Source organism: Scyliorhinus torazame, chromosome 1 (assembly GCF_047496885.1).
Source record: "Scyliorhinus torazame isolate Kashiwa2021f chromosome 1, sScyTor2.1, whole genome shotgun sequence".
Classification (NCBI taxonomy): domain Eukaryota; kingdom Metazoa; phylum Chordata; class Chondrichthyes; order Carcharhiniformes; family Scyliorhinidae; genus Scyliorhinus; species Scyliorhinus torazame.
Window position 1 is genome coordinate 56477222 of NC_092707.1, and position 27566 is coordinate 56504787.

The following is a 27566-nucleotide window of genomic DNA, read 5'->3' on the forward strand; positions in this document are numbered from 1 at the left end:
GGCCATTTCCAGACTCTTCACAGATGGTTGAAGAGCCATGCTGTTGTTTCAAAATATATTACAGCGTATATTTTCACTAAGAACACAAATTGTATTTCCAATACAATTTACAATACAATTAAAGGAACTAAAAATATTATACTACACTAGTACTAATACTTTTGACTTTAGCAACACTTAGCCATATCTATGTTGAGAAGAGAATCAATAGCAGTATTCAAAACCTGTACAGGAGATAGGGAAAAACTTTTTCTTTTGGCAGAAGGATAGAGACCCAGAGCAAAAGAACCAAAGGTTACATGGGAAAACAACTTTTACATAGCAAGTGGTTAGGATTTGGAATACACAACTTGAAGGGGTGGTGGGGCAGATTCAACTGGGACTTTTAAAAGGGAATTGGATAAACACCTGAGAGAAAAAACATCCCGAGGGAAAAAATATTTCAGGATAACAGGGAAGGAGGTCAACCGGAATAGCTGAATTGCTCTTGCAGAGAACCAGCATTCACTCAAGGGCCAAATAGCCTTCTTCAATGCTGTAACCATTCTATGCATTTCCATGTGCAATGAGATCTTGTACAACAAAGGCTATGCAGTCTCCTGAAATGGAAAGAGATTACAACTGAAGAATGCATCAGCATAAGCCACTCTACACAACCACGAGGCTGCAGGCTCATGAGGAACACTAGCTGGAATCTGATAATATACCCATCTTCTTGGTTGGACAATCAAGCAGAGAAATCTAAAAGATGTTTAAAAAAGGAGAAAAGAAGAAATACTTGCCCTTGTTTCACAAGTTCAAAAACTGAAAGAGAAGAAACAGAATTACAATACGCTTCTAGGGACTATATTTAATGCACCTTTGTTAGATAAGAGCATTAAAATGAGAAAACAATATTGTGGTAACATTTTCATAAAATACCTGTTTTCCACTTGCCAAGAAATCACAGCCACATTTCCTTCCTCCAACTGACTGTGCTTTTCACGAGCCTCCAACCTGAGCTCTGCAGAACCCAGCTGCATTTCTGGTTTCAGCTCATTTAAATGACAAGACAAGATTACCAGATGGTAATCACTGCTTGTTCCAAATCAGCAGAGGGAAGTGTTGTAATCTGTGATTCCACCGTTGTAATGATGTACACAGAACGATGATTTATTAGCAAACACGTGGAAAGATAACTAACAGATTCCTATATCGACAAAGTTACTAAATGAATTCAGTGAATTCTCCTGGGGCTACTCTAAGTGCGACTATCCTGTTGTACGTCCTACTACCAACTGGCGGGCCACTCCAGTCACGTGATGGATGTCTGACGCCACCTGCTGGCCAGAGGTCATAACCGATAGTTATGTGCACTGATATACTAAATACATTTATACAACTATATACATTTGCGTGTGCATGCATACCACAAGACGTATTGCATTTCTGATAATGGCTGCTGTCAGGAAGAGATATAAACATTATCACCCCTGTCCCATCAAAATACTTTAAAAAAAATACTCATCTGAGATAAAATGGTAACGCTGCAATCTCTACTTCTAAGTTTGCTTTTTAGTTTATGTGCACCTCGCAAAATCCTCTGAAAATGATATGGGAGATATTATGATGTAATTCATGGGTCATTTTCATGGCATTTAATTAGAAACATAGAAAAAAGGAGTAGGCCATTTGGCCCTTTGAGCTTGCTCCGCTATTCATTATGATCATGGCTGATCATCCAACTCAGTAACCTGTTCCTGCTTTCCCCCCATATCTTTTGATCTCTTTTGCCCCTTTAATTCCTTTTTGATAACACACAATATTTTTGCCTCAACTCCTTTGTGTTTGTGAATTTCTCAGGCTCACTACTCTTTGGGGTGAAGAAATTTCTCCTCATCTCAGTCCTATATGGTTTATCCTGTCTCCTCATACTGTGTCCCCTGGTTCGGGACTCCCTCACCATTGGGGACATGCTTCCTGCATCGACCCTATCTAGTCCTGTTAGAATTTCATAGGTTTCTATGAGATCCCCCCTTCATTCTTCTAAACTCCAGTGAATATAATAATAATAATATTTATTAGTGTCACATGTAGGCTTACATTAACACTGCAATGAAGTTACTGTGAAAATCCCCTAGTCGTCACACTCTGGCGCCTGTTCGGGCACAGAGGGAGAATTCAGAATATCCAATTCACCTAACAAGCAAATCTTTCGGGACTATGTGGGAGGAAACTTGAGCACCCGGAGGAAACCCACGGAGTCATGGGGAGAATGTGCAGACTCCGCACATCCAGTGACCCAAGCCAGGAATCGAACCCAGGTCCCTGGCGTAGTGAAGCAACAGTGCTAACCACTGTGCTACCGTGCTATCCACTGTGCTACGGTGCCACCCACTAACCAACATTTGTTTAGTTTAAGGTGAGAGTTTCTGTCCACCCAGTGGACGATCCAGAAAGTGCACATCAGGCACAAATGGGGTGGAGACCAAATGCATCCCTGGTACCTGCCTCTTTTCCCTCTCCTTAGTGTCTGTGAGACTGGTGCATCCTAGCCAACATAATTGGTGTGGAATACAAGAGCGGCGCCGGCATCGCTTCTCGGCCTTTTGGCTAAGATGAGTGTGAGGTCAGGTGTAATGCCAAGACCTGGTATGTCTCTCTTGTGGGGACCATGAATTGGATTCAATTGGAATTGTTTTTTGGAGCAGGCAAGGAGCTGGATTAGGGGTTTGCCCCTGTCCACACTGAACTCTGGCTTTGTAACTCTGATAAAGTAATTTTAAAAAATAATTGGCGTGGAATAGATTTATAATTAAAATATTCAATTAAACTGGTGCACTCAAGAAGTCTATTTAAAGTATATATATTATATACACACACATACATAATAAAATCTGCAACACTGTATACTTTTATGCCCAGATTAAATCCTTTATTAATCGCTTGCTGAGGTTATTAGAATATTTCTAATTTAGTATTCGCTGAAAAAAAGAGACCTTGTTAAAGCTTTTTGTCTTGCACTGATGAGGTCAAACTTGCAAGAATATCAATTTCAAAGAGAGCAACTATTTATATTGTGTGAGAAGGCGCTGCTGATTGGCAAGTGGACTATGATTGGTAGAGGCTTTGGCCTGGAGAGTGCACCAGGGAACACTGAACTGCAAGCTTTTGTTTAAATTCAAACCAGGCAAGTCAACTCTGATTGGTCAAGAAAATGCCATGGGGAATGAACCAGTGAATGGCTGTCTCCAAAACTTTTGTTAGTTGAAAAAGGCACAACGCATGGATATGTTCTTTCTGTTTGCAGAGGATAGGCCTTTGTGTATGAATATATGTAACGACTAGCGTGCATGAGTGAGCTACCCAGTGACAGATAAAGGTTAAAATGTTTGTTTGCAATTCTTAGCCCAGGCAAGATTGTGTGTTGTCAATCGCAGAATTACTTCAAATGTTGGGCATTATGTTCGGAGTTTTAAAAGCATGGGCTGGTTGAATATGGTCAGTACTTTGCATATTGTGAAGTGCGTTTGATATGATCTACAAATCATTAGGACATATAGCCTACATACCTGGCATCAAACCAGCATTGAAATTCATACAAGACCATTAGACATAATAGCAGAATTAGGCCACTCAGCCCATAAGTACATTAACGGTGCTCAAAAGGCATTTGGCAAATACATGGATAGGAGGGATATAGAGCAGGCATTGTCAAACTCGGGGCGCGACCCACGGGTGGGCTGCGGGCAGGTGTTGAGAGGGTCGAGGAGCCGTCCGTCACGGCGCTCCCGATCGCGCAAATCTGTGCGCAGCAGCCGGCTGTTAATAACGCCGGCTGCAAGCGGCCTTCAAAATGGCCGCGAACATGTTAAAAAAAATGCGGCCGAACTGCGCAGGCATGCCAGATCATCGGCAAGACTGCGCATGCGCGCCGATGATCTGGCACGCCTGCGCAGTGCGGACGCATTTTTTTTTTTTTTTTTTTTAAACGGTCGCAGCTTTTTGTTTTACAAGTTCCAGGGTGTTTTCTTTATTTTATTCATTTAATTTTATTCATTTTATTTTTATTTTTTCTTACAAATTCGGAGGGGGTTTTATTTGATAAACTTTTACAGGAAACAAAATGCAGAACTTTGGACAGTTGGAGACTCCATACTTTCCAACACCGGAAGACTTCACCTTCATCCAATGATTCCATTGGAGGAGCATGTAACAGGGCCAAAGGGACCCAAAACCATTTCCTCCATTTTTGATAGCAGCAAACAAGGTAAGAGAAAATGATGGGTCGCGCAGGTCAGCCGGCGTAGGCCACGAACATTGGCTGGCGTGGGTCACAAAGAATGGACGGCGTGGGCCGTGAAGGCTGGCCGGCGTGGGCCGCGAAGGCCGGCCGGCGTGGGCCGCGAAGGCCGGCCGGCGTGGGCCGCGAAGGCCGGCCGGCGTGGGCCGCGAAGGCAGGCCGGCGTGGGCCGCGAAGGTAGGCCGGCGTGGGCCGCGAAGGTTGGCCGGCTGGTAAAAATGGGTCCCCGGAAAAAAAGTTTGAAAAACACTGGTATAGAGGAATACGGCACAAGAGAGTGCTGAGGGTTTGGCCAAGATTGGTATCATGACCGGTCCAGGCTTGGAGGGCCGAAAGGGCTGTTCCTGTGCTGTATTGTTCTTCGAGTCTGCTCCACCATTCAATCATGGCTGATAGTTTTCTCAGCCCCATTCTCCTATGCCACATTACCTCTTTTTTGCAGTAGATAGAGCATGTTTATGGTTTGATGCAGCATCCTGTTAGTGGAGCATATCACTCATGTTGCTACTGCATAGTAGTAGCGTGAAAAGGTTAACTTAATCTGTTATTCAAAGTTTTGAGACACCTTACCCTTCCAGATTAATCTGAGTAGACTGCGCACTTTTTGGATTCTTCCCACTATGAACATGGGTGACTTTGTTATTAATGGTGCGCCCAGGTTGGATAACTGGGAAGAAGGTTCAATATATTTTGGGGCCGGTTTAGCTCAGTTGGCTGGGCTGGTTCATGATGCAGAGCGAGGCCAACAGCGCGGGTTCAGTTCCTGTGCCAGCTGAGGTTATTCACAACGGCCCCGCCTTCTCAACCTCGATCCTCACCACACCTCAGTTCTCCCCCTCAAAGGGGAAAGCAGCCTATGGTCATCTGGGACTATGGCGACTTTACTTACAATATATTCACAACTATGTTGAAAGTAGATACACTGCTCGTCTCTCCAAGTGCCAGAGACGTGTCATGCTTTGTGAACGGTTACACTTTAAACTGTTTATTTAATTCCAAGACAGAATGAAGTTGGGGCCTGGAAGTTAGCTAATTAGCATTTCAATTTAAATACTTTACATGGCCTTTGTGATTCATGTTGCCATGAAGTCTGGCTATGGAAAGGGAGAAGTCCATAAGTCCATTCTAATAATCGTGGCATTAAGTACATAGCACAGTGGTCAGCACCGTTGCTTCACAGCGCAAGGGTCCCAGGTTCGATTCCCGGCTTGGGTCACTGTCTGTGCAGAGTCTGCACGTTCTCCCCGGGTTTCCTCCGGGTGCTCTGGATTCACTCCCACAATTTCAGAAAGACATGCTGTTAGGTAATTTGGACATTCTGAATTCTCCCTCCTTGTACCTGAACAGGCACCGGAATGTGGGGACTTGGGGCTTAATTGCAGTGTTAATGTAAGCCTACTTGTGACAATAAAGATTACTAATTCAAGTAGTATGAAATGTACTCTATCCAATCCTAAATCCCAACAAGTAAATGGACACAATCACTACAAAAATGTTCTTAAACTACTGAAACAGCTCTATCGAAACCTTTAGAACAAAGAACAATACAGCACAGGAACAGGCCCTTCGGCCCTCCAAGCCTGTATCGGTCATGATACCAACCTTTGCCAAAACCCTCAGCACTTCCTGGTGCCGTATTCCTCTATACCCATCCTATCCATGTATTTGTCAAGAAGAGATTTAGCTGCTCACGTTTGTCTGTTCTACATACAGTCATAAAATAAAGAGTTAAGTATACCACAGGAAGATTTGATGAAAAAAAGCACTCAGTTCATGAATTAACTTTATCTTCGGAGAAAGTGGTGTCAACTTGTCAATGTTATGTACTAAAGTCACAAGCTGACATTGCACTCTAAAATGTAATAATAAATAGCTCAAGTTGCCAAATAGTGTATTAAAAAAGTGTCACAGGAGAATCTGATATAAAATAAGCACATAATTTCTAACTAAAATGCTGATTATTACTTTACCAGTTTGCACACCAATTTATTTTTATTTTATAAAATGTGTTTATTCAAATTTTCCAACAACATTTTTAACAACCCCCCCCCCCCCAAATAACAGAGAGAAACATAAAAACACCAGTCACAAATTATACAAAACTTTTACATTGGGTTTCCCCATATGCAGTAACCCCCCCATATGACATTCAAAGATACCCGTAGGGGAAACACCCCCCCACCCACTCTAATCCCCCCCCCCCCCCACCCTTGGGTTGCTGCTGCTGACCTCCTCCTAACGCTCCGCCAGATAGTCAAGGAACGGTTGCCACCGTCTGAAGAGCCCCTGCACAGACCCTCGTCAGGCAAACTTTATCCTCTCCAGCTTAATGAACCCTGCCATGTCATTTATCCAGGCTTCCACACTGGGGGGCTTCGCGTCCTTCCATAATAGCAAGATCCTCCGCCGGGCTACCAGGGACGCAAAGGCCAGGATACCGGCCTCTTTCGCCTCCTGCACTCCCGGCTCGTCCGTTACCCCAAATAGTGCCAACCCCCAACTCAGCTTGACCTGGACTTTCACCACCTTGGACATAGTCCTTGCGAAATCCCTCCAAAACCCATCCAATGCCGAGCACGACCAGAACATGTGGACATGATTGACTGGGCTTCCCGAGCACCTCCCACATCTATCCTCCACCCCAAAGAACCTACTCAACCTCGCCCCTGTCTAATGCGCTCTGTGAATAACCTTGAATTGTATTAGGCTGAGCCTGGCACAAGAGGAGGAAGAATTAACCCTACTCAGGGCGTCAGCCCACAGACCCTCATCTATCTCCTCCCCAAGCTCCTCCTCCCACTTGCCCTTTAACTCCTCTACCGAGGCCTCCTCCTCTCCTTTCAGCTCCTGGTAGACCACCGAAACCCTGCCTTCTCCAACCCATACACCCGAAATCACCCTGTCCTGAGTCCCCTGTGCCGGGAGCAGCGGGAATTCCCTCACCTACCGCCTCACAAACGCCCTCACTTGCATATACCTGAAAGCATTTCCCGGGGGCAACCCAAACTTCTCCTCCAGCGCACCCAGGCTCGCAAACGTCCCATCTATAAACAGGTCCCCCATTCTTCTAATCCCTGCCCGATGCCAGCTCCGAAATCCTCCATCCATCCTTCCCGGGACGAACCGATGGTTCTCCCGAATCGAGGACCAAACCGAGGCTCCCACCTCGCCCTTGTGTCGTCTCCACTGCCCCCAGATCTGCAACGTCGCCGCCACCACCGGACTCGTGGTGTACCTTGTCGGCGAGAGCGGCAGCGGTGCCGTCGCCAGCGCCCTCAAGCTCGTGCCCACACAGGACGCCATCTCTAACCTCTTCCACGCCGCCTCCTCTCCCTCCATTACTTACGGATCATCGCCACATTGGCTGCCCAATAATAGTCACACAGATTCGGCAAAGCCAGCCCGCCCCTGTCCCTACTACGCTCCAGAAACACCCTCTTTACCCTCGGGGTATTATTTGCCCACAAGAAACCCATGATACTCCGACCTACCCGTTTGAAAAAGGCCTTGGGAATCATAATGGGAAGGCACTGGAACACAAAGAGAAACCTCGGGAGGACCATCATTTTAACCGACTGCACCCTGCCCGCTAGCGAGAGTGGCAGCACATCCCATCTTTTGCAATCCTCCTCCATCTGCTCCACCAACCGCGTCAAATTGAGCTTGTGCAGGGCCCCCCCAACTCCCAGCCACCTGGATCCCTAAGTACCAAAAGCTCCTTTCCGCCCTCTTCAACGGCAGGTCGTCTATCTCCCTTCCATGGTCCCCTGGATGCACCACAAAGAGCTCACTTTTCCCTACATTAAGCTTATACCCTGAGAGGTCCCCAAACTCCCTTAAGATCCGCATGACCTCCACCATCCCCTCCACTGGATCTGCCACATACAGCAACAGGTCGTCCGCATACAGCGACACCCAATGTTCCTCTCCCCCTCGGACCAGTCCCCTCCATTTCCTGGACTCCCTTAGTACCATGGCCAGAGGCTCAATTGCCAATGCAAACAGCACGGGGGACAGGGGGCACCCATGCCTCGTCCCTTGGTACAGCCGAAAGTACTCCGACCTCCGCCGATTCGTAGCCACACTCGCCACCGGGGCTCTATATAGCAGCCTGATCCAGCTGATGAACCCCTCCCTGAACCCAAACCTCCGCAACACATCCCAAAGATACTCCCACTCCACCCGGTCGAAGGCTTTCTCCGCGTCCATAGCCGCCACTACCACCGCTTCACCCTCCACCGAGGGCATCATAATCACATTGAGGAGCCTCGCACATTAGTGTTTAGCTGCCTGCCCTTTACAAATCCCGTCTGGTCCTCATGAATCACCCCCGGGACACAGTCCTCAATTCTCGTAGCCAGCACTTTTGCCAGCAACTTAGCATCCACATTGAGGAGCGAGATCGGTCTATACGACCGTGCAGAGGGTCCTTGTCTCGCTTCAGGATCAGAGAGATCAGTGCCCCGGACACTGTCGGGGGCAAGGTCCCCCTCCCCTCCCTTGCCTTATTGAAAGTCCTCACCAGCAACGGGCCTAGCAGGTCCACGTTTTTCCTGTAAAACTCGACCGGGAACCCATCTGGCCCCGGGGCCCTCCCCGCCTGCATGTTCTCCAATCCTTTAACCAGCTCCTCCAGCACAATTGGCGCCCCTAAACCAGCCACCTCTTGCTCCTCCACTCTTGGGAACCTCAGCTGATCCAAAAATAGTCGCATCCCCTCTTCCCCTGCTGGGGGCTCAGATGTGTACATAGTCCCCATAGAAGTCCCTAAATACCTCATTTATTCTCACCGCACTCCGCACCGTATTCCTCCCGCTATCCTTAACTCCACCTATCTCCCTCGCTGCCTCCCTCTTATGAAGCTGGTGTGCCAGCATCCGACTCGCCTTCTCCCCATACTCATAGGTCGCCCACTGCGCTTTCCTCCACTGTGCCTCTGCTTTCCCTGTGGTCAACAGGTCGAACTCCGTCTGGAGGTTCCGCCACTCCCCGAGTAGTCCCTCCTCGGGGGGCCTCTACATATCTCCTGTCTACCCTTAAGATCTCCCCCACCAACTTCTCCCTCTCCCTGCTCTCTCTCTTCTCCTTGTGGGCCCTGATGGAGATTAACTCTCCCCTGACCACCGCCTTCAGCGCCTCCCAAGACTACCCCCACCTGCACCTCCCCGTTGTCATTGGCCTCCAAATATCTTTCAATGCACCCCCGCAACCACCCGCACACCTCCTCATCCGCCAATAATCCCACATCTAGACGCCACAGCGGGCGTCTCCTCTCCTAACTCCAGCTCCACCCAGTGCGGGGCGTGGTCTGAGATGGCTATGGCCGAATACTCCGTTCCCTCCACTTTCGGGATTAGCGCCCTACTCAAAATTTAAAAATCTATCCGGGAGTAGGCTCTATGGACGTGGGAAAAGAATGAAAATTCCCTGGCCTGGGGCCTCACAAACCTCCATGGATCCACTCCCCCCATCTGGTCCATAAACCCCCTAAGCACCTTGGCCGCAGCCGGCCTCTTCCCCGTCCTGGACCGAGAGCGATCCAGTGCTGGGCCCAGCACCGTGTTGAAATCCCCCCCATTATCAAGCTTCCTACCTCCAGGTCCGGAATCCGACCCAGCATGCGTTTCATAAATCCGGCATCATCCCAGTTCGCGGCATATACGTTTACCAGTACCACCCGCAACCCCTGCAACCTACCGCTCACCATCACATATCGACCTCCATTATCTACTACAATATTCATTGCCTCAAACGACACCCGCTTCCCCACCAGTATTGCAACCCCTCTGTTCTTCGCATCCAACCCTGAATGGAATACCTGTCCTACCCATCCCTTTTTCAGCCTAACCTGATCTGCCACCTTCAAATGTGTCTCCTGGAGCATAACCACGTCTGCCTTCAGTCCCTTCAAGTGCACGAACACCCGGGCCCTCTTGACCAGCCCGTTCAGGCCCCTCACATTCCAAGTTATCAGCCGGATTGGGGGGCTGCTCAACCCCCCCCCCCCCCCCCCACCCGACTAGCCATCTCCTTTTCTAGGCCAGCCACGTGCCCGCGGCTCCCGCACCCCCCAGTCCCCCAAACGGCGGACCCCCGCCCCGACCACCTCTCCTACTTCCAGCTCCCCTTTGGCCAATGCAGCAGCAACCCTATACCCCCCCCCCCCCGCTAGATCCACATCTAGCCCTTTTGCTCCCCCCATAAGACTCCCGAAAGTCAGCTGACTCCTGCTGACCCTGGCCTCTCCCGCCATTCCATCGACACCTCCACTGTGAGAATCCCCCCTCCCTGGCAGTCTGTGTGCGCTCCTCTCCAGCACCGCTCAACCCCCCCGGCCGTCACGCCCCCCCGTCCTTCCCTAGCGCGGGAAAAAGCCCGCGCTTTCCTGAGCCGGACCCGCCCCCTTTGGCGCAGCTCCTTTTGCGGCCTTTCCCCAATTCCCCATCCCCAGGCCTCCACTCCCCCTATTCCTTCATGGGGGTCTGCCCCTCCAACAACGACGCCCACACTCTCCCACAGTCTCCCCGTCCAATCCTTTCACCCATCCCCATCCAGCACACAAACCAGAGGAACATTCCCTAAACGTAATAAACACTATATACACAGTAAACATCCCCCCACAACAAACCCTCAATTTGAGTCCAACTTTTCAGTCCGTATAAAACTCCATGCCTCATCAGGCGTTTCGAAATAGTGGTACCGATCCTGGAACGTGACCCACTATCGCGCTGGCTGCAGCATACCGAACTTCACCCCCTTTCGATGGAGCACCGCCTTAGCTCGATTAAAGCCCGCTCTCTTCTTAGCCATCTCTGCACTCCAGTCCTGGTAGATTCGGATCTCCGTGTTCTCCCACCTGCTGCTCCGCTCTTTCTTGGCCCATCTCAGGACACACTCTGTCCATGAAGCGGTGAAACCTCACCACTACAGCCCTTGGCGGCCCGTTGGCCTTGGGTCTCCTTGCTAGGACCCGGTGAGCCCCATCTAGCTCCAGAGGCCTCGGGAAGTCTCCCGCGCCCATCAGCGAATTGAGCATCGTGCTCACATATGCCCAGCATCGGGCCCCTCCACTCCTTCGGGGAGACCCAGAATCCGAAGATTCTTCCTCCTCGACCTATTCTCCAGGTCCTCAAATCTTTCCGCCCACCTCTTGTGCAGCGCCTCATGCGCCTCCACCTTCACCGCCAGGCCCAAGATCTCGTCCTCGTTCTCCGAGGCTTTTTGCCGCACCTCCCGGATCGCCGCCCCTTGGGCCTTCTGGGTCTCCACTAGCTTCTCAATCGCCGCCTTCATTGGCGCCAGCATTTCGGTTTGCAGCTCCTCAAAGCAGCGTCTAAGATACCCCTGCTGCTCCTGCGACCACTCGCCCATGCTGCTTGGTCTCCACCCGCCGCCATCTTGTTTTTTCTCCCTCTCACTTTTCGCTGCTCCAAGATCACTTTTTTCACCGCTCCACTACTGGTCCAATCGATATACTGTCGGGGGGACCTTGCTGTCACCTTCCCACACTGGAAGCCGTCGAACAATTGCCGTTGGGGCCCCTCTAGAAAGCCAAAAAGTCCGTTCCCAGCGGGAGCTGCCGAACGTGCGACCTACCTAGGCATAGCCGCAACCGGAAGTCTGCACACCAATTATTAACACAAGGAGACAATACTGTTCACTATCACTTACAGGTTAGGCTGCACATGGTGTATGATTCAAATTACATAGTATGACAGAAACACATATTGGGACATACCCATGTACAGATGGTCCTCACTAGGGTCATCGAGCACCTGTGAAATAAACAAAGTGTGACATCTTAGGAACATGCTTGCACTTCAATAAAGAACATAAATCAGGAAAGAAATCATGTGGGAGGACCCACAGTTTTAAACAAATTCTCAGATGTGTGCATCAGTAGCAAGGCCGATATTTATTGTCGATCCTTATCAGTCTGGTGAAAGTGGTGGTGGATATTCTTCTTGAATGGCTTAACCTGACTGGTGCAAAGATTTGATGTAGCAATTTCAGAAGGCAGTTAAGAGATAATCATATAAGTGAGGGAGTTGAGTCACATGGAGGCCAAATTAGGTAATGGATTCTCCTGTCATTTCAACAGTACTAAGCAAATAAAAAACAACTCCATTTAAAGTTTAGGTTATTGTTATCTCATGTATGGCATTAGGCCAAGTCACTATCTGCATAACTTATTGCAAATGCTGCTGATTAGTCAATGTTGGAGGGATGGGTGGAGGCATTGGCTTTGCACAACATCTACTTGTCCTGAAAGCACTTGACTCTGTTCTTCTCAAATGTCAAAATCACTTGATGATAGAGACTTCTCCATTTTAGTCTGCCCAAGGTAGTTTTGTTAAAAATTGCATTGGGATCCAGCTCAGTTGGCTGCAGCCAACTGTATGCGGGACTCCTCCATGCAAACCCACATGACTGACCCAGTGAAACAAAGCTTTGAAGAGCATGCTCTCAATGCAGCACTTTGCAAGAGCCTCAGTGTTAGGAATTTGTCTTGCAGCCTGATGCTAAAAATAAATCTCAGATAGTGAAGTTGAGATGCTTCTTGTTGTTTTATGTGATGCCAGTAGTCTCACACCCGTAAAGACTGATGCAAGAATCACTGCCTAGTAGACTTTGATTGTTGTTCTGAGACAAATTTCATGCTCTTTTCAAAGTCTGTGATTGAGCCTGCCAGGTGATGGTTGATTTAATCATCCATTGTAGTGTTTTGGAGAGGGTACTCCCACGATATTACAACCTCTGTGCTAAATGGTGCAGTGTGTTGTTGATAGTGATCGTAAGGTCTTAAGAGTAAGTGGACGAATGATACAAGATTTGTCTTCTTCACATTTATTGTCAGGCCAATACTCTTTTTAAAAAGTATTTTCATTGCAAATTTTCAACATTTTTACAATTTACAACAAACACAACGCCCCCAACCCATTAAGCCCCTCAGCCCCCTGCCCCTCCCTCGTGGTGAATGGTAACCAACTCCCCAAAATGCAAAATGAACACACCCCAACTATTGTAGAACCCATCACTCACCCCACTTAGAGCAAAAAGTGCTGGTTTAGCTCAGTGGGCTAGACAGCTGGTTTGTGATGCAGAACAAGGCCAGCAGTGCGGGTTCATTTCCTGTACCAGCTGAGAATTCTGAATTCTCTCTGTACCCAAATAGGTGCCAGAATGTGGCGACTAGGGACTTTTCACAGTAACTTCATTGCAGTGTTAATGTAAGCCTATTTGTGACAATAAAAGATTATTTATGTATTTTACTTTCTCCAAGGCCAAAAGCTCCAACAGGTCCCCCGGCTATGCCGTGGCACAGGTTGGAGAAGCTGACCTCCAAATCAGTAAGACCCACCTGCGAGCAATTAGCGAGGTGAAGGCCAAGACACCTGCCCCCGCACACGCCTGCAGCTCCGGTCAGTCCGGCACCCCAAATATGGCTTCTAGAGGACCACATGAAGCACTCCCGAAATGGTGCTGAAAACAGTCCTCCAAAACCTTTCCAGCTTCGGGCAGGCCCAAAACATGTGTGTGTGGTTTGACAACTTGCAGCCATCTTGTTGCGCACCCCACTGACCACCCACTTGGCCTGTGGTTCTGCAGAGTGACAACGGCCGTATGGGTGCCCATGGGCATCACGCAGCCCAACCAAGGGCAATGCCCACAGCAGCCCCTATAGGGGGGCGCCAGACAGGGCCACAGAACATACCGCTGGCAAGGACAGAGGCCCACATGGTGCCAGGCACCAATGGGGCCAGGATGCAGAAATGTGGGGACACGGTCCGCCGTGCAAACCGGGATCACCATGTAGCCCATTGGACCTGGTTGGGCACAGGGATACGCACCATGTTAACATGTCTGCCTTTCACCCCCTGCAGACAATGGATGTTGAAATTCAAACAGCAATGGTGACCTTCCTCCTAGTCGCTGCAATCCTGGGGGATGCACGGAGGCTGTACGAGCTGGAGCTGCTCGAGGAGGAGGACTCTGCAGCTCCAGAGGAACAGGAGATGGCCAGTGAGGATGGAGAGTTGGGAGACCAGCAGGCCGAGGAGGAGGAGGTGCAAAGGAGACACGGTCATGAGGCCTCACATGTACCGACAGCGCCTGTCATTCGAGGACCTGCTGGACCGGGCATGCCGTTAGAATCACTCCGACTGAGCAGGGGGACAGTGCGACATATCTGCCAGAGTCCACAGACTGACGTGGAGACCCTCTATGACCCTCTATGGTGCGACTCGAAGCATGATCGAGCGGTGCTTCGGCATCCTGAAGATGCGGCTCAGGTGCTTGGACGGCTCTGATGGGGCCCTCCAGTATAGCACTGGGAGGGTCTACCACATGGTGGCCTGCTGCATCCTCCACAACATCAAGCAGCAGAGGAGCGACGTGCTAGAGGAGGAGGATGAACTCCAGTCCTCGCCCGACGAGGAGGATGCGGGGAGGGCGAGAATGGGCAGAACATGGGGCCTGGACAGGCACGGGAGGCCACTCAATGTGCGCGCCTGTGCCAACGTGCATGGGACACTCTAATCGTCTCCAGGTTCAGCGACTAGGGAACTGGCCAGGGGCACGGCCATCACATTGCAACCCCCCCCCAACCCATCCCTCCCATGAACACCCTAGCCCCCACATGATTCTTACCTTCCTCACTATGGGGTGTAGGCCTGGGTTGGCAGTCACAATGGGTCTGACCCATGGGATGGAGGATGAGGACAAGCGGCTCAGGGATGAGCTCTGGTGCTCCGCATCATTTGACAATGTCTGACTCCAACCCACGATAGCACTTTCCACCGTCCACCTGGATGAACCCTGCATGCGAGCTGGCCATTCCATCACGCAGTCCCATCGAATCCATGGGGTGGCGGAGGTGGGGGTGGGACACCGGAGTGCTGGGCGCTGGCTGAACTGCGGTCCCTGGGCCTTTACGCCCACAACGTCCCCCCATTCTCTTGCCCATTCTCAGGCTTAAATCTTGGGAATTAAAATTCATCACAGTGTTCAAGGTATAATCTGACAAGAGCAATACACAATGTAACCATACTCTGGCTGTTATTAACAAGGGAATTCAGAAGAAACTTCTTCAATTGCAGAGCGCTGAGAATGTGGAACTTGCTACCACAGGGTGTGGTTGAAGTGAACAGTACAGATGCATTTAAGAGGAGGCTAGATAGGCATGAGGGAGAAAGGGATAGTGTTTTACTAATAGAGTTAGATAAGAAAATACAGGAGCATAAATACCAGCATGGCCTGGTTTCTGTGCTGTATATCCAATGCAGTTCTATGTTGCACCCAAAATCATAGAAAGGAATCATAGAATCCCTACAATGCAGAAGGAGGCTATTCGGCCCTCCGAAAGAGCACCCGACTTAGGCCCACTCCACCACCCTATTCCCGTTATACCACCTAACCGTTGGACACTAAGAGGCAATTTAGCGTAGCCAATGCACCTAACCTGCACATCTTTGGACTGTGGGAGGAAACCCACGCAGGCACGGCGAGTACGTGCAAACTCCACACAGTCACCAAGGTAGGAATTGAGCCCAGATCCCTGGTGTTGAGGCAGCAGTCTAACCGCTGTACCACCACAGAGAAGAAGATATACTCAAATAACCTGTGAACTAAACACAAGTGGAGACCAGAAACTAGGAAATAACATTTACTGCAAAATAAAGCGCATGTCAATAACTTTAGGTGTTTTTCCCCAACACATTATCTGGAAAACTGGGAATTTGTGATTAACAGACAAAAAAGCAGAAAAAAATGTAGGAACAGAAAGACAAGTACAATTTGACAGCCTATTGATATAAAGCAGAAGAATAACAAACAACCAAAAACAGTTATGCTGAAATGAAAGGGACTACAGTGGGAGAAAGAAAAATAAAGAAGGAAACATACACTAGAACAATTAACACACATTGGGCGCAATTCAACTAATTGCGCCCAAAGACCAAAGCGACCGCGTTTAGCCGCGTGTTTCCAGGCGCTCGCAGCACCAAGAAACATATGGCTATACAACGTGATGTTGTATAAGGGGCCTCAGCAGGAAAGGCACGGCCAACGTCACGCATAGTCCCGTTTTGTACACTGGGAGCTCCGTTTGTACACCGTGGAGCTCCACTCGCTGGAACTCCCCAGTGTAGTGAGATCAGGACAGAATTTTTAAATGGCAAACCGATCTCTGAGGCCCCCCAAAGTGACTCCTGACACCCCCCCCCCCCCCCAACAGCGCAAACGCACGATGGGAGAGTCCCCATCCTCCCCAACACCCACGCAGGCCACCCCCGGCTCGATCGCAATTGCGCATAAATGTCAGCTTGGTACCTTGGCAGTGTCAACCTGGCAGTGCCACCTGGGAACCCAAAGGGCATGCAGCTGGGGGCCTCCATCTGGGAGACCCCCACAAGTGCCGTTCTGTTTGGTCCCAGTTTGTGGGGGCCAGTGCTGAACAGCGCTCGCCTGTGGTCTCTGAGGCAAAGTGGATGAATCCCAAAGCTTCGGGTACCTCGGGAATCTGCACATTAGAGTTGCGAGCCGGGTAGATCCGGGAGCGGAGTCTCCTTGCTTTTATCGGTCACGCCGTGCTGCGTTTCAGGCACAGCATGGTCATTAGATCACACCAATTTCTGAAGCACACATACAAGTATGTCCTGTCCAGGGGCTGGTTTAGCACACTGGGTTAAATCGCTGGCTTTTAAAGCATACCAAGCAGGCCAGCAGCACGGTTCAATTCCCGTACCAGCCTCCCCGAACAGGGGCCGGAATGTGGCAACTAGGGGCTTTTCACAGTAACTTCATTGAAGCCTACTTGTGACAATAAGCGATTTTCATTTTTCACTACTAACTTGAATGGCCAATATGATTAAAAGTAAAAGGCTAGACCAGACATGACTGTTGTTTCTGAGGCTTTGTCCAAAAAGCTTATTTTATTATAACTCAAATTGGACTACATGTTCACCTTTAAAATAAAAAAATTGTTTCTGTTTCTTCATATTTTACAACGTGATAACTAAATTAGACTAATTTATATGTTTTGAAATCTATGATTTATTGGAATGAAAAAACAATCATCAAATATGGCATCTCCAACAACCACTTTGTGTTTCTCTTCCTTCACTCCTCCTGAATCAATGATCCTTAATATGAGAATGCTTGCTGATCCATCCTCTAGTACTGTACCTTGCATAGAGATTGCTATTCGTGTGAGTTTCAACAGTGAGTATTCACATATTTGGGAGCAAAAGAGAAGAGACCAAGAACAAGAGAGTGGTGTATTTAACATTGAATAGTCAAGCCCAATCTTGTCCTTATCTTATGTCCACAAGCTTGCCTTTTGTAGCTTTCCTAAAGCAGCTACAAACCCACTCACTGGTGTCAAAATGTCTAATTTAGTTGTTGAGAATGCTAATGACAACATCTAATTGAAAAAGGATATTTTAGCAAGCTGGCCCTTGACGTATAATAAGCTGCATTTATGAAATATTCAGTAGGAAAAACAGCCCCAATGTTTGTCTATCAAGTGTGCTGCTAATTACATTGAGGATGAAAGTCTGGAAGAAGCGGAAAGACTTAAAGTAGTCAACATATAGTTGTTTGGTAGCACGGAACCTATTTATTGCTGAAAAAAAAAGAGACATGTTGAAGCTTTTAGTCTTGCCCTCCATTAGGCCACCTCACAAGAATACCAAGGGGGAAAACAACAGACTTCCTGTAGCGGCCATGAAGTGGTCACACAAAGGCTGGCTCCTGCTTGAAGTAGTTGGTTTTGGCCCCCTTTACCTGAACTTTGGGGAATTTCAGCAGAGCCACAGAAAAGGCAACAGTTATTGGCGACCCAGGTGGGACTCGACCCAGAGAGAACCCACAAAAGTGTTTGAATTAGAAATCCAAATTGACAAAGTAAAAGAAACCACAAGTGAAACCAGTATCGATCAAACCTCCATAATTCGGAAGTGTGTAATTTGCATGCGTACTAACAAAGGGATATAAGGTAACCTCGATAGATTATGTTGCGTGAAACTTTCCGGAGTTGCCTAAACCGGAAAATAGCTTGCGCCGTACCTGTGTTTGCACCACCGCTTTATCCCCCCTTGTTCCAAATCCCCGGTAGAGACATAAGTAATTGTAGGGATGGCCATGAAGGCAATGGAACGCCTTATGCATCTACAAGAGCCCGAGGTCGCAGCGACCAACAGATCAGAACAGTGTCCAGTATGGGAAGAAGAGATGAGGAGATATCTAAAGGGGAAAGGATGGCCCCTATGGTCAGAATTTTGCGCAAATGAGGAAACAGGTCCTGGCAGCATAGGACAGACTTGGTGGGACAGCCTGACCGAGATCCACAAAAAACGTTTAAGTAAGGTTTGTAAGCCGACGGCAATCATGTCCTGCTTGACACAATTGCGAGACACAGAGGAGGTCATGAGGATGCTCCGTAGGCAGCTTGAGGAGAAGGAGAGAAGTACAGAGGGAGACATTAGTGAAAGCGAGAGATTAAATGTGCAGCTCCGGGAGCAGCTAGTGGCGAAGGACAAGGAGATGGATGATGTCAAGAGGGCACACCAATCTTGTCTTGCCCACCTCAGCAGCTTCCAGATTCAGTATGATAAGGCCTACCAGGACACACAACGTGCGGTACTGGTAAGAGAAGAAACAGAGAACCAGGCTGAACAATTGAGGAAACAATGCGATGATTTGAAGGCAGCCCTCCGAGCACTCCACAGTTCAACCACGGAACAGAGGCAGAGTTCGGTAGATCATGTCAAGTGCAGGCAGCAAATTGCAAGATTGCAATCACTGCTATCCGACCAGAACGGGTTCAGAGATACCTTTGGCTCGCAGTTAGATCACGAAGATGGCCCCGATTGGCAGGATCTCAGTGAAACGCCCCAACGGTACGCGAGTGAGACAGAGAACCAGAATAGAGCCCCCCAGGCCCCGAAAAGGAAAGCACCCGCACCACCGACTGCACAGACAGAACCCAACCATGAACCCCATCACTACGCAGCGCAGGGTCACCACGGAAGACCAACCCGATTTTGTGTATACAACCCCATTAACCATCACCCAGTTAAGAGATGCCCACGATAAGATTGAGACTTTCCACCCCATATCAGACCCACATCACTTTTTTGAACTAATGAAGCAACAGACCCTCATGTATGGTTTAGACGAGCAGGAAGAGGTAAAGCTCATAGTGATGTGCCTTGACCCGTCAGTTAGTTTAGCCCTTCCTGACCCACAGAATGTAGGAGGAGGTAGCCTCCAAGACATGAAAACAGCCATTTTAGATGCCATTGGCTATAATAGAGGAGATCCGGTAGAATGACTCAACCAGTGCAGACAGAAAAAGGGAGAGCATCCAACAGCGTTTGCTGGACGCCTCTGGATCCACTTTACCGCTGTATTTGGTGAGTTGGCCCGCACCCCTTTAACAGCAGACGATACGGCCAAATGGACCCGTACTCTAGTATCCCATGCCACAGAGGCAGGACAGAAGGCATGTGCCAGTTACGACCCCTCAGGCCCGACACACAATGAAGTGTGGGTACTGAAACGATTATCGAGAGCTTGGGAACAGTCCCTACAGAGAAAGACAGAGCAGGAGAGAGTAGACGCCACAATGAATCCAGTAAGGGCACACCAAGACCCCGCATGGGTAAATGAAGGCAGAAGTAACGCGCAGCACCCTAAAACACAGGAATGTTATAATTGTGGACACGAGGGACATTACGCACGAGAATGCAATGCCCCCCCCAAAACAGCAATGGAATCAGCACACAAATGCCCCCCCTAGAAACAATGCCAGACCCATCCACAATGTTAGTGCTAGATAGTTTGGCCATAAACGGCACCAATTGACGGTGTTCGGGCTCCCCAACTTGGTTCTGCGATACCCTTTGGGATAAGTCCGGAAGACCGGTAGTTGCAGGCACAGTCCGGGGACACCCAGTAGAGTTCCTTTAGGACATAGGAGGGTCCCGAACCATGTTAAACTCCTCCGCGATGTACCAGAGAGATATATGGCCCACTACGGACACCATTACCCTTAGTGGCTTTACAGGTCACCTCCAGCAGGGACACATCACAGCCCCTGTGGATGTACAGATTGGCAATATTAGAACAAAACACTCGGTCGTTTTGGTAGATTTACCCCAGGCAGCAGAACACGTCCTGGGCATAGATTTCATGAGTGCACACAACCTTTCGTTCGATCCCGTTAATAGATGTATATGGAAAATGGCTAGAGCAGTGCACGCCCCTGCCATGCTCACAGTAGGAGACTATGCACACAGGATTAGCTCAGTAGGAGAGTACTGGTTTGATCCACAAACCATTACCACAGACAAAGCGGTTAGAGAGGTCTTGAAAAGACAAAGCATCGTTTGCCCAGCACAAGCATGACTGCGGCAAAATCCCAGGAGTGGTTAACATTACAGGTCCCTATCTGAAGCCCCAGAAACTATGCGGCTTTCCCCAGCAAGCCGAGGGAGAGATAGCCAAGGTAATCCAAAGTTTATTGAACCAAGGAGTGATTCGACCCGTAGCGTCAACGAACAATGCCCCGATTTGGACAGTAAGAAAACCAGATAGTTCATGGCGATTGACCATCCATTATAGGGAATTGAACAAAGTGACTCCACTAGCAGCCCCCACCGTTGCCACGAGTCTCTAGACCATGTTAAAACAGGGACTCCAGTCAACATTTTTCACGGTATTGGATATTAGCAATGGCTTGTGGTCCATACCACTGGACAAAGCAGGCCAGTTAAATTTGCGTTCACTTTCTAGGGACAGCAGTACACGTGGACATGCCTTCCACAAGGCTTCCACAACTCCTCCATCTTTCACAGACAATTGGCGAATGGCTTATCTAAATTTTCCTGCCCGGAATGCCTTGTTCAGTATGTGGACGACTTGCTCCTACAGACGGACACCAAGGAAGAGCACATCTCGCTTCTTTCGGAATTATTAGGACTACTCGCAACAATTGGATGCAAAATTAACTCCAAGAAAGCCCAAACCCTCCAGGAAAAAGTCACATATTTAGGTACGGTCATCACACATGGGAAGCGTGAAATAGAACATAAATGCATAGACTCGATTGTAAAATTGCCCTTGCCCCAAAACGTTACATCACTCCGGTCATTTTTAGGACTGGTCGGTTATTGTAGAAACCACAGATGGTTTCGCCACAATATCAGCCCCACTTTCCGAGCTCCTTAAGAAACAGGCCACATGGAAATGGCTTCCACAGCACACGGATGCCGTGGATGCGTTGAAATGAGCCCTGAACACAGCCCCCACTCTGCAAGCCCCAGATCCACACTTCCCATACGCGATAGAGATAGCGACCACTGACCGAACCCTTTCGGCCGTACTGCAGGAAAGGCACGTTCGTTTAGGACCCGTAGCCTATGCCTCACGAGTTTTAGATCCAGTAGAACAGGGATTTTCAGCCTGCGAAAGGCACTTACTAGCAGTTTTCTGGGCGGTACAGTACTTCTTGTACATAACCGGACTCATACCCATAACCATTTTGACCGAGCACACCCCGACACAGCTTTTATTAGACGGCAGACTAAAGGACGGCACAGTAAGCCAAATTCGAGCAGCGCGATGGACCCTACTCCTACAAGGATGTGACATTACCGTAATACGGACAAAACGCACACGTTTCTGGCCGACAATTTGCACTATGCAGGAATCCCACGAGTGCAAGATCATAGCCCCCAAGCACAGTACAGGCCCCTTTGTTCCCAAGTCGGTACCGAAAAAGACAGGCATCCGACCACAGACGACGCAGTTCACAGACAAAGCTTTGAGAATTTATGTAGATGGCTCCTCCACAGTCCTTGATGGAAAAAGGATCTAAGGATGTAGGATTTATGTATAGGACGCGCAGGGACGCGCTTTGGAAGAGATCGCTTTAAAGTTGCCTGGACACTTAGGTTCGCAGGCAGCCGAGTTAGCTGCCATCGCTTACATTGTCCAGCACCCCGATTCGTTCCCGACCCCAGCAGACATATATTCAGACAGTTTGTACACCTGCAACAGCCTGACAGAATTCCTACCCCTGTGGGAATCTAGAGGATTTATTTCCGCCGCAGGAAAAGCTCGACCCTCAGCGCCATTACTCAAACACATCCTCCAGACAGCAAAGGCAGAAAATATGGCATTGTCAAATTACGAAGTCACCACCGTTCCTCCCCACCCGGTAACGTGAAAGCTGACGCCCTAGTGAAGGCAGGCTCACGACATGGCCACTTTTGGCAACCCCCCCGAGCGTGTCCCAGTACACGCAGTTCAGGTCTCACAGACCAAAATTCACGACTTAGCCCAAGCACAGAAGGAAGACGAGACATTGAAGGAAATTTTAAAAGGAACCTTCCCAGCTCCCTACGAAAAGTTAAAAAGTTCTTTAACGATCCATGAGAGAATCATTTTAAAAGATGGCATTTATGTAGTCGCCACCCAGGACAGGAACGAGATCATTTGTAAATTCCATGATGGACATGGACACCAAGGGATAGAATCCACTCTTGTCCACCTCAGACCTCTCTGCTGGTGGCCTGATTTAAAAACCAACATTTAAGCAAAGTACTGTACACACCCCTGTCAGCATCAACGGGGCCGAGGTGGAGATGGTTAGCAGTTTTAAATTCCTAGGGGTGCACATCTCCAAAAATCTGTCCTGGTCCACCCCATCGATGCTACCACCAAGAAAGCACAATAGCACCTATACTTCCTCAGGAAACTAAGGAAATTCGGCATGTCCACATTGACTCTTACCAACTTTTACAGATGCACCATAGAAAGCATCCTATCAGGCTGCATCACAGCCTGGTATGGCAACTACTCGGCCCAGGACCGCAAGAAACTTCAGAGAGTCGTGAACACCGCCTAGTCCATCACACAAACCTGCCTCCCATCCATTGACTCCATCTACACCTCCCGCTGCCTGGGGAAAGCGGGCAGTATAATCAAAGATCCCTCCCACCCGGCTTACTCACTCTTCCAACTTCTTCCATCGGGCAGGAGATACAGAAGTCTGAGAACACGCACGAACAGACTCAAAAACAGCTTCTTCCCCACTGTCACCAGATTCCTAAATGACCCTCTTATGGACTGACTTCATTAACACTACACCCTGTGTGCTTCATCCGATGCCAGTGCTTATGTAGTTACATTGTATATGTTGTGTTGCCCTATTATGTATTTTCTTTTATTCCCTTTTCTTCTCATGTACTTAATGATCTGTTGAGCTGCTCGCAGAAAAATACTTTTCACTGTACCTCGGTACACGTGACAATAAACTAATCCAATCCAATCTCATTACATTGAGAAATGCTTGATTTGTGCACAAAACAACCCGGACAGATATGCGAAAAAACGCCCAGCTACGACACACCCACCCTGTAAATGGCCCCTGGACAAACTTGCAGTTAGATTATATTGGTCCCCTCCGCCCCTGCAGAAATGGATACAAATATGCATTGGTTGTAATCGACACATTTACGAAATGGGTCGAAGCTTTCCCCTCGAGAACAAATACGGCCACAGCCACGGCAAAGATCCTAACCGAGCAAATTTTCACCAGATGGGGACTCCCCCGTAGTATTGAGTCGGACCAAGGTTCGCACTTCACAGGCAGGGTCATGAAAAATGTCATGACAATTTTTGGGATAAAGCAAATGTTCCACATTGCCTATCACCTGCAGTCCAGCGGCATTGTGGAACGCATGAATCGGACACTAAAGGCCACCCTTAGAAAAATGGTGCAGCAGCACAACACGACATGGGACACAGTGCTCCCATTCGCACTGATGTTTACTAGAAACACGGTGTCGTGTTCGACAGGTTACACCCCCATACCCTCATGACCGGACGACCCATGAAGAGTACCGAGTATTTATTTGGGCTTGATCTGGCCAGCCCTGCAGTCACCGCCCTGACCCATGAGAAAGCAGTCCAAAACATGTTAGAGAATATTAAAGCAGCACAGCTCGCTGTAGCTGTTCGATTAGGCGCTAAATGAAAGCAGAGTGAGGCCTGCTTTGATAAGACAGTACACCCGACAGCAAATCATGATCTCCCACTACAACCCCAGCTCATTCTTCTCCCCTAAATTTGCAGGACCCTATTCAATCTTGGACAAAGTAAGCCCTTCAGTTTATAAAATCACATATCCGAATGGAAAGTCAGGATGGTTCCATCAGCTTAAATCAGCTTAAGGTTTGCCACTCTCATTGGCAATGGCAGACAACGGAGACCCACCCACTGACAACCCAATCCCGCCCTCCCCCAGCAGCAACAGCATGTCCACAGACACGACCTTGACTCCGCCCCCAGGATCAAATTTCACCCTAACGCTTGATTCGGCTGCTAGCGACAGTGACAGCACAACTGACGCCCCTGAGAGACCCGAACACTGGACACACAGACCAGGCCCCAGTCACTACAGCCCCAGTGATACCGCCCATGATATGTTCAACCCCTTTGAGACGATTTATTTGCCCTCTACGGAACCTGACCCGCCACCGACGATAGCGACACCACCCTTGCCCCGACTGCCCTATGGAACATGAAACATTGTCACCGCGATAATTCCTGTATGACACAGAATGACTAAATGGACCCCACATCGGCACATGCTGCATTGGCACTCAAACTCCAGGCACGAGTTTGGCACCCGGGAGATGGTAATGACTCCGAGTCTGACTCCCACCATGGTAATCCCTGAGAGACCCTTTTTGGAATGGAACCTTGAGGTGTCCAGATGATGAGAGTCAGGAACTGATTGAGATTTACGGTGTCCTATACTCTGATGGAACCTGCCCGCTTTTCTTCTTTAGTTTGTTTTTTAAATGTTGTACGTTCTCTCTTGTACGATTTTGTGTGTCGGCCTCCCGAATAATTTCTTGATACAGTAATAACTACTCTTCTGACGCCACATGGCAGTTAAGGAAACAAGTTTGTTGGAACCCATATATTTCCACATTCTTACCGCTCTTGGAATGTCATTCAGGCAGTGGAGTAACGGCACTTATCCCCGCCCTGCCGGAGGACCCCCTATACATTTGGTCAGCCAAGCTCGGGTAGTGGAGCAACGACACTGGTCACCACCCTACATATGCACACCATTCGGAGAATTGTTTTTGAAACTCTTTTGCTGTTCTTTTCACATCTGTGGTTTAAAGAATGCACTTTTGCCACAACTTTTGCCCCTTTCCGGCAACCCTTCGGTTGCTATCCCCCACCTGCTATTTACATGTTCGAATCACTTGGTTGAAAAACGGGTTTGCAGAGGACGGAGAATTTGTCCGTCCACTCAGCCCATCAAACACAAGCTGCGAGAGTGCTCGCGCTGTGACAGAATTTCCCCCCCCCCCCCGATGTTTTGTCTCCAAAATGGTTGTTTAAAAAAAAAAAATGAGATAGTCACATATGGTGACGATTCGAAGTGGGAAATTGACGATAAGGAGAAATAGACAGACAAACGAGATATTAAGCAACAAGATAATAACAGATATTATGCTTGTACCCCCAGGAAGATACGAAGATACTTAAAAACGGAAAAAAGCACGGACAATATGAAGACGAACCTGTTGATCTGCATCATGATCGTCGCTGGAACAATACAATTGTGCGCATTACCCACCCCTACCTCCCTCACCACACAGGCCCCGAACACGACTACCCAACACAACACCCCCAGCCCGGACACTACACCACACATAAACACAGCCACTGGTACCCCCACATGGTGTGAGAACCTCATAAAATGGTATTCCCTGTCATACACAGTAGAAGCCCTACTGGTTATAGCTATATTGTGCAGTATTATCCAGACAATCAGACTGTGGAAATGGAGAAGGAGAACCTCCCGCCCTCCAGTATGCACACTTAGAGCCCCTTTCCTCAGACTCCAGCAAACCCCACACTCTTTCTGAACCCTTCCTCCCTAATAAATTCCGCGGTTGTTGTTTCTTTAATAAAGTTACTTCTTTATACATAGACATTTGCTAAGTAGGAATGTGATGCTGCTATTGGTTATTTGTATTGTAAGATAAGTTCTTTGATTGTTAAATAGCAGCATGAGTGTAGTCTAGTTAGAGGTTCCCCCTTTTGTGTAAGGAGACTGGAATGTAGGTTTGAATGTTAAATGCCCCCTTAGGAATTTTTAGAATATGTGTTGTGTTAGGGAACTTTAGGTAAATATTTTGACCCATAGGACAGAGTAGGGTAGAATCTGTCCTTGATTAAGGGTACCCGGCATGTCAAAGAACAGGAGAAGATCCTGCAGTGTGATCCTTCACGCTTCGCGTTGAGGATCAAGAGGACGAAGTGTAGCCATCTGGGATGGCCACTTACAACCAGGAACAGAGAAGCTCGCAAAGTATAGCGGGTAAAATAGACAGAGCAAGATTCAGGCAGGCTTAGAGCCTGAAATGTATATTTGCAAGTGAGGAATCCAGACAGTATCGAAACTCCGACCAATTAGCATTTTGATGGACCGATTAGCATTTGATGGCCCATCTCCACCAAGACAAAGGACTGGTACTTGAGCGACCGGTACAGTCCCAGACATTTCGGCGCCACTCCCTGTACTAGGGAAACGTAAACAACAGGGTCCGTGGCCGCTTGGGACACACCCAACCATCAAGGCACCCGTCCATTTATTGGTTCGAATCGAACATAGTGATCAGGGATCACCCAATTAGTGGGGTCCAAACTGAAGCACCGCCCAAAACAGCACGAAAACCCCCAAGAGAGTCCACCATGTGTTCGGCCTCTTTTGGACCTGGCGCCCCGGCTATGACCATCTCCAATCGCAGCACCACCAGAAGCAAGTCCAAGTTCAACGCCCGCTACCAGACAGATGAGCTTAGCTGAGCAGCAGTTACTTCTTCAGACTCGATAGATCCAGAATCGAACAATGGCCACTCTTCCTCTGACCTAAGCCGGGTGCCTGAAATTAAGTACAGGTTGTCTTAGTCGATAGGTGTAGTTAACTAGTAGTGTATGTTGCATGACTAATTGTGTGTGTAAATAAAGTACCCTTGACCTTGAACCAACTAACTGGTGTTTGGCTCTTTGATTGATAGCCGGTTGAACCTTGTGGTGGTATCATTCGATACCTGGCGACTCTGAGCATTAGAATATAGATATCAAAAGAAAGGAGGGCAAACTCACTGATTGCCGTAGTTACAGCAGAGCCACAGAAAAGGCAACAGTCATACTGTTGAATACGAAAACGGGGTTTCTGGGGGCTTGT

At 48.6% G+C, this 27566-nt stretch overlaps 1 protein-coding gene across 4 annotated transcripts in view; it reads right to left on the reverse strand.

Moving 5' to 3' along the window:
• Positions 1-27566, reverse strand: part of LOC140407971 (calcium/calmodulin-dependent protein kinase kinase 2-like) — a 217390-nt gene that overhangs the window by 48159 nt on the left and 141665 nt on the right. For all 4 annotated transcript variants that reach the window (XM_072495131.1, XM_072495132.1, XM_072495130.1 and 1 more), the window contains 2 exons: positions 12021-12057; positions 783-804 (listed from right to left, as the gene is read on the reverse strand). In XM_072495131.1, coding sequence (XP_072351232.1) covers positions 783-804; positions 12021-12057 — 59 coding nt within the window. The remainder of the gene's footprint in view (positions 1-782; positions 805-12020; positions 12058-27566) is intronic.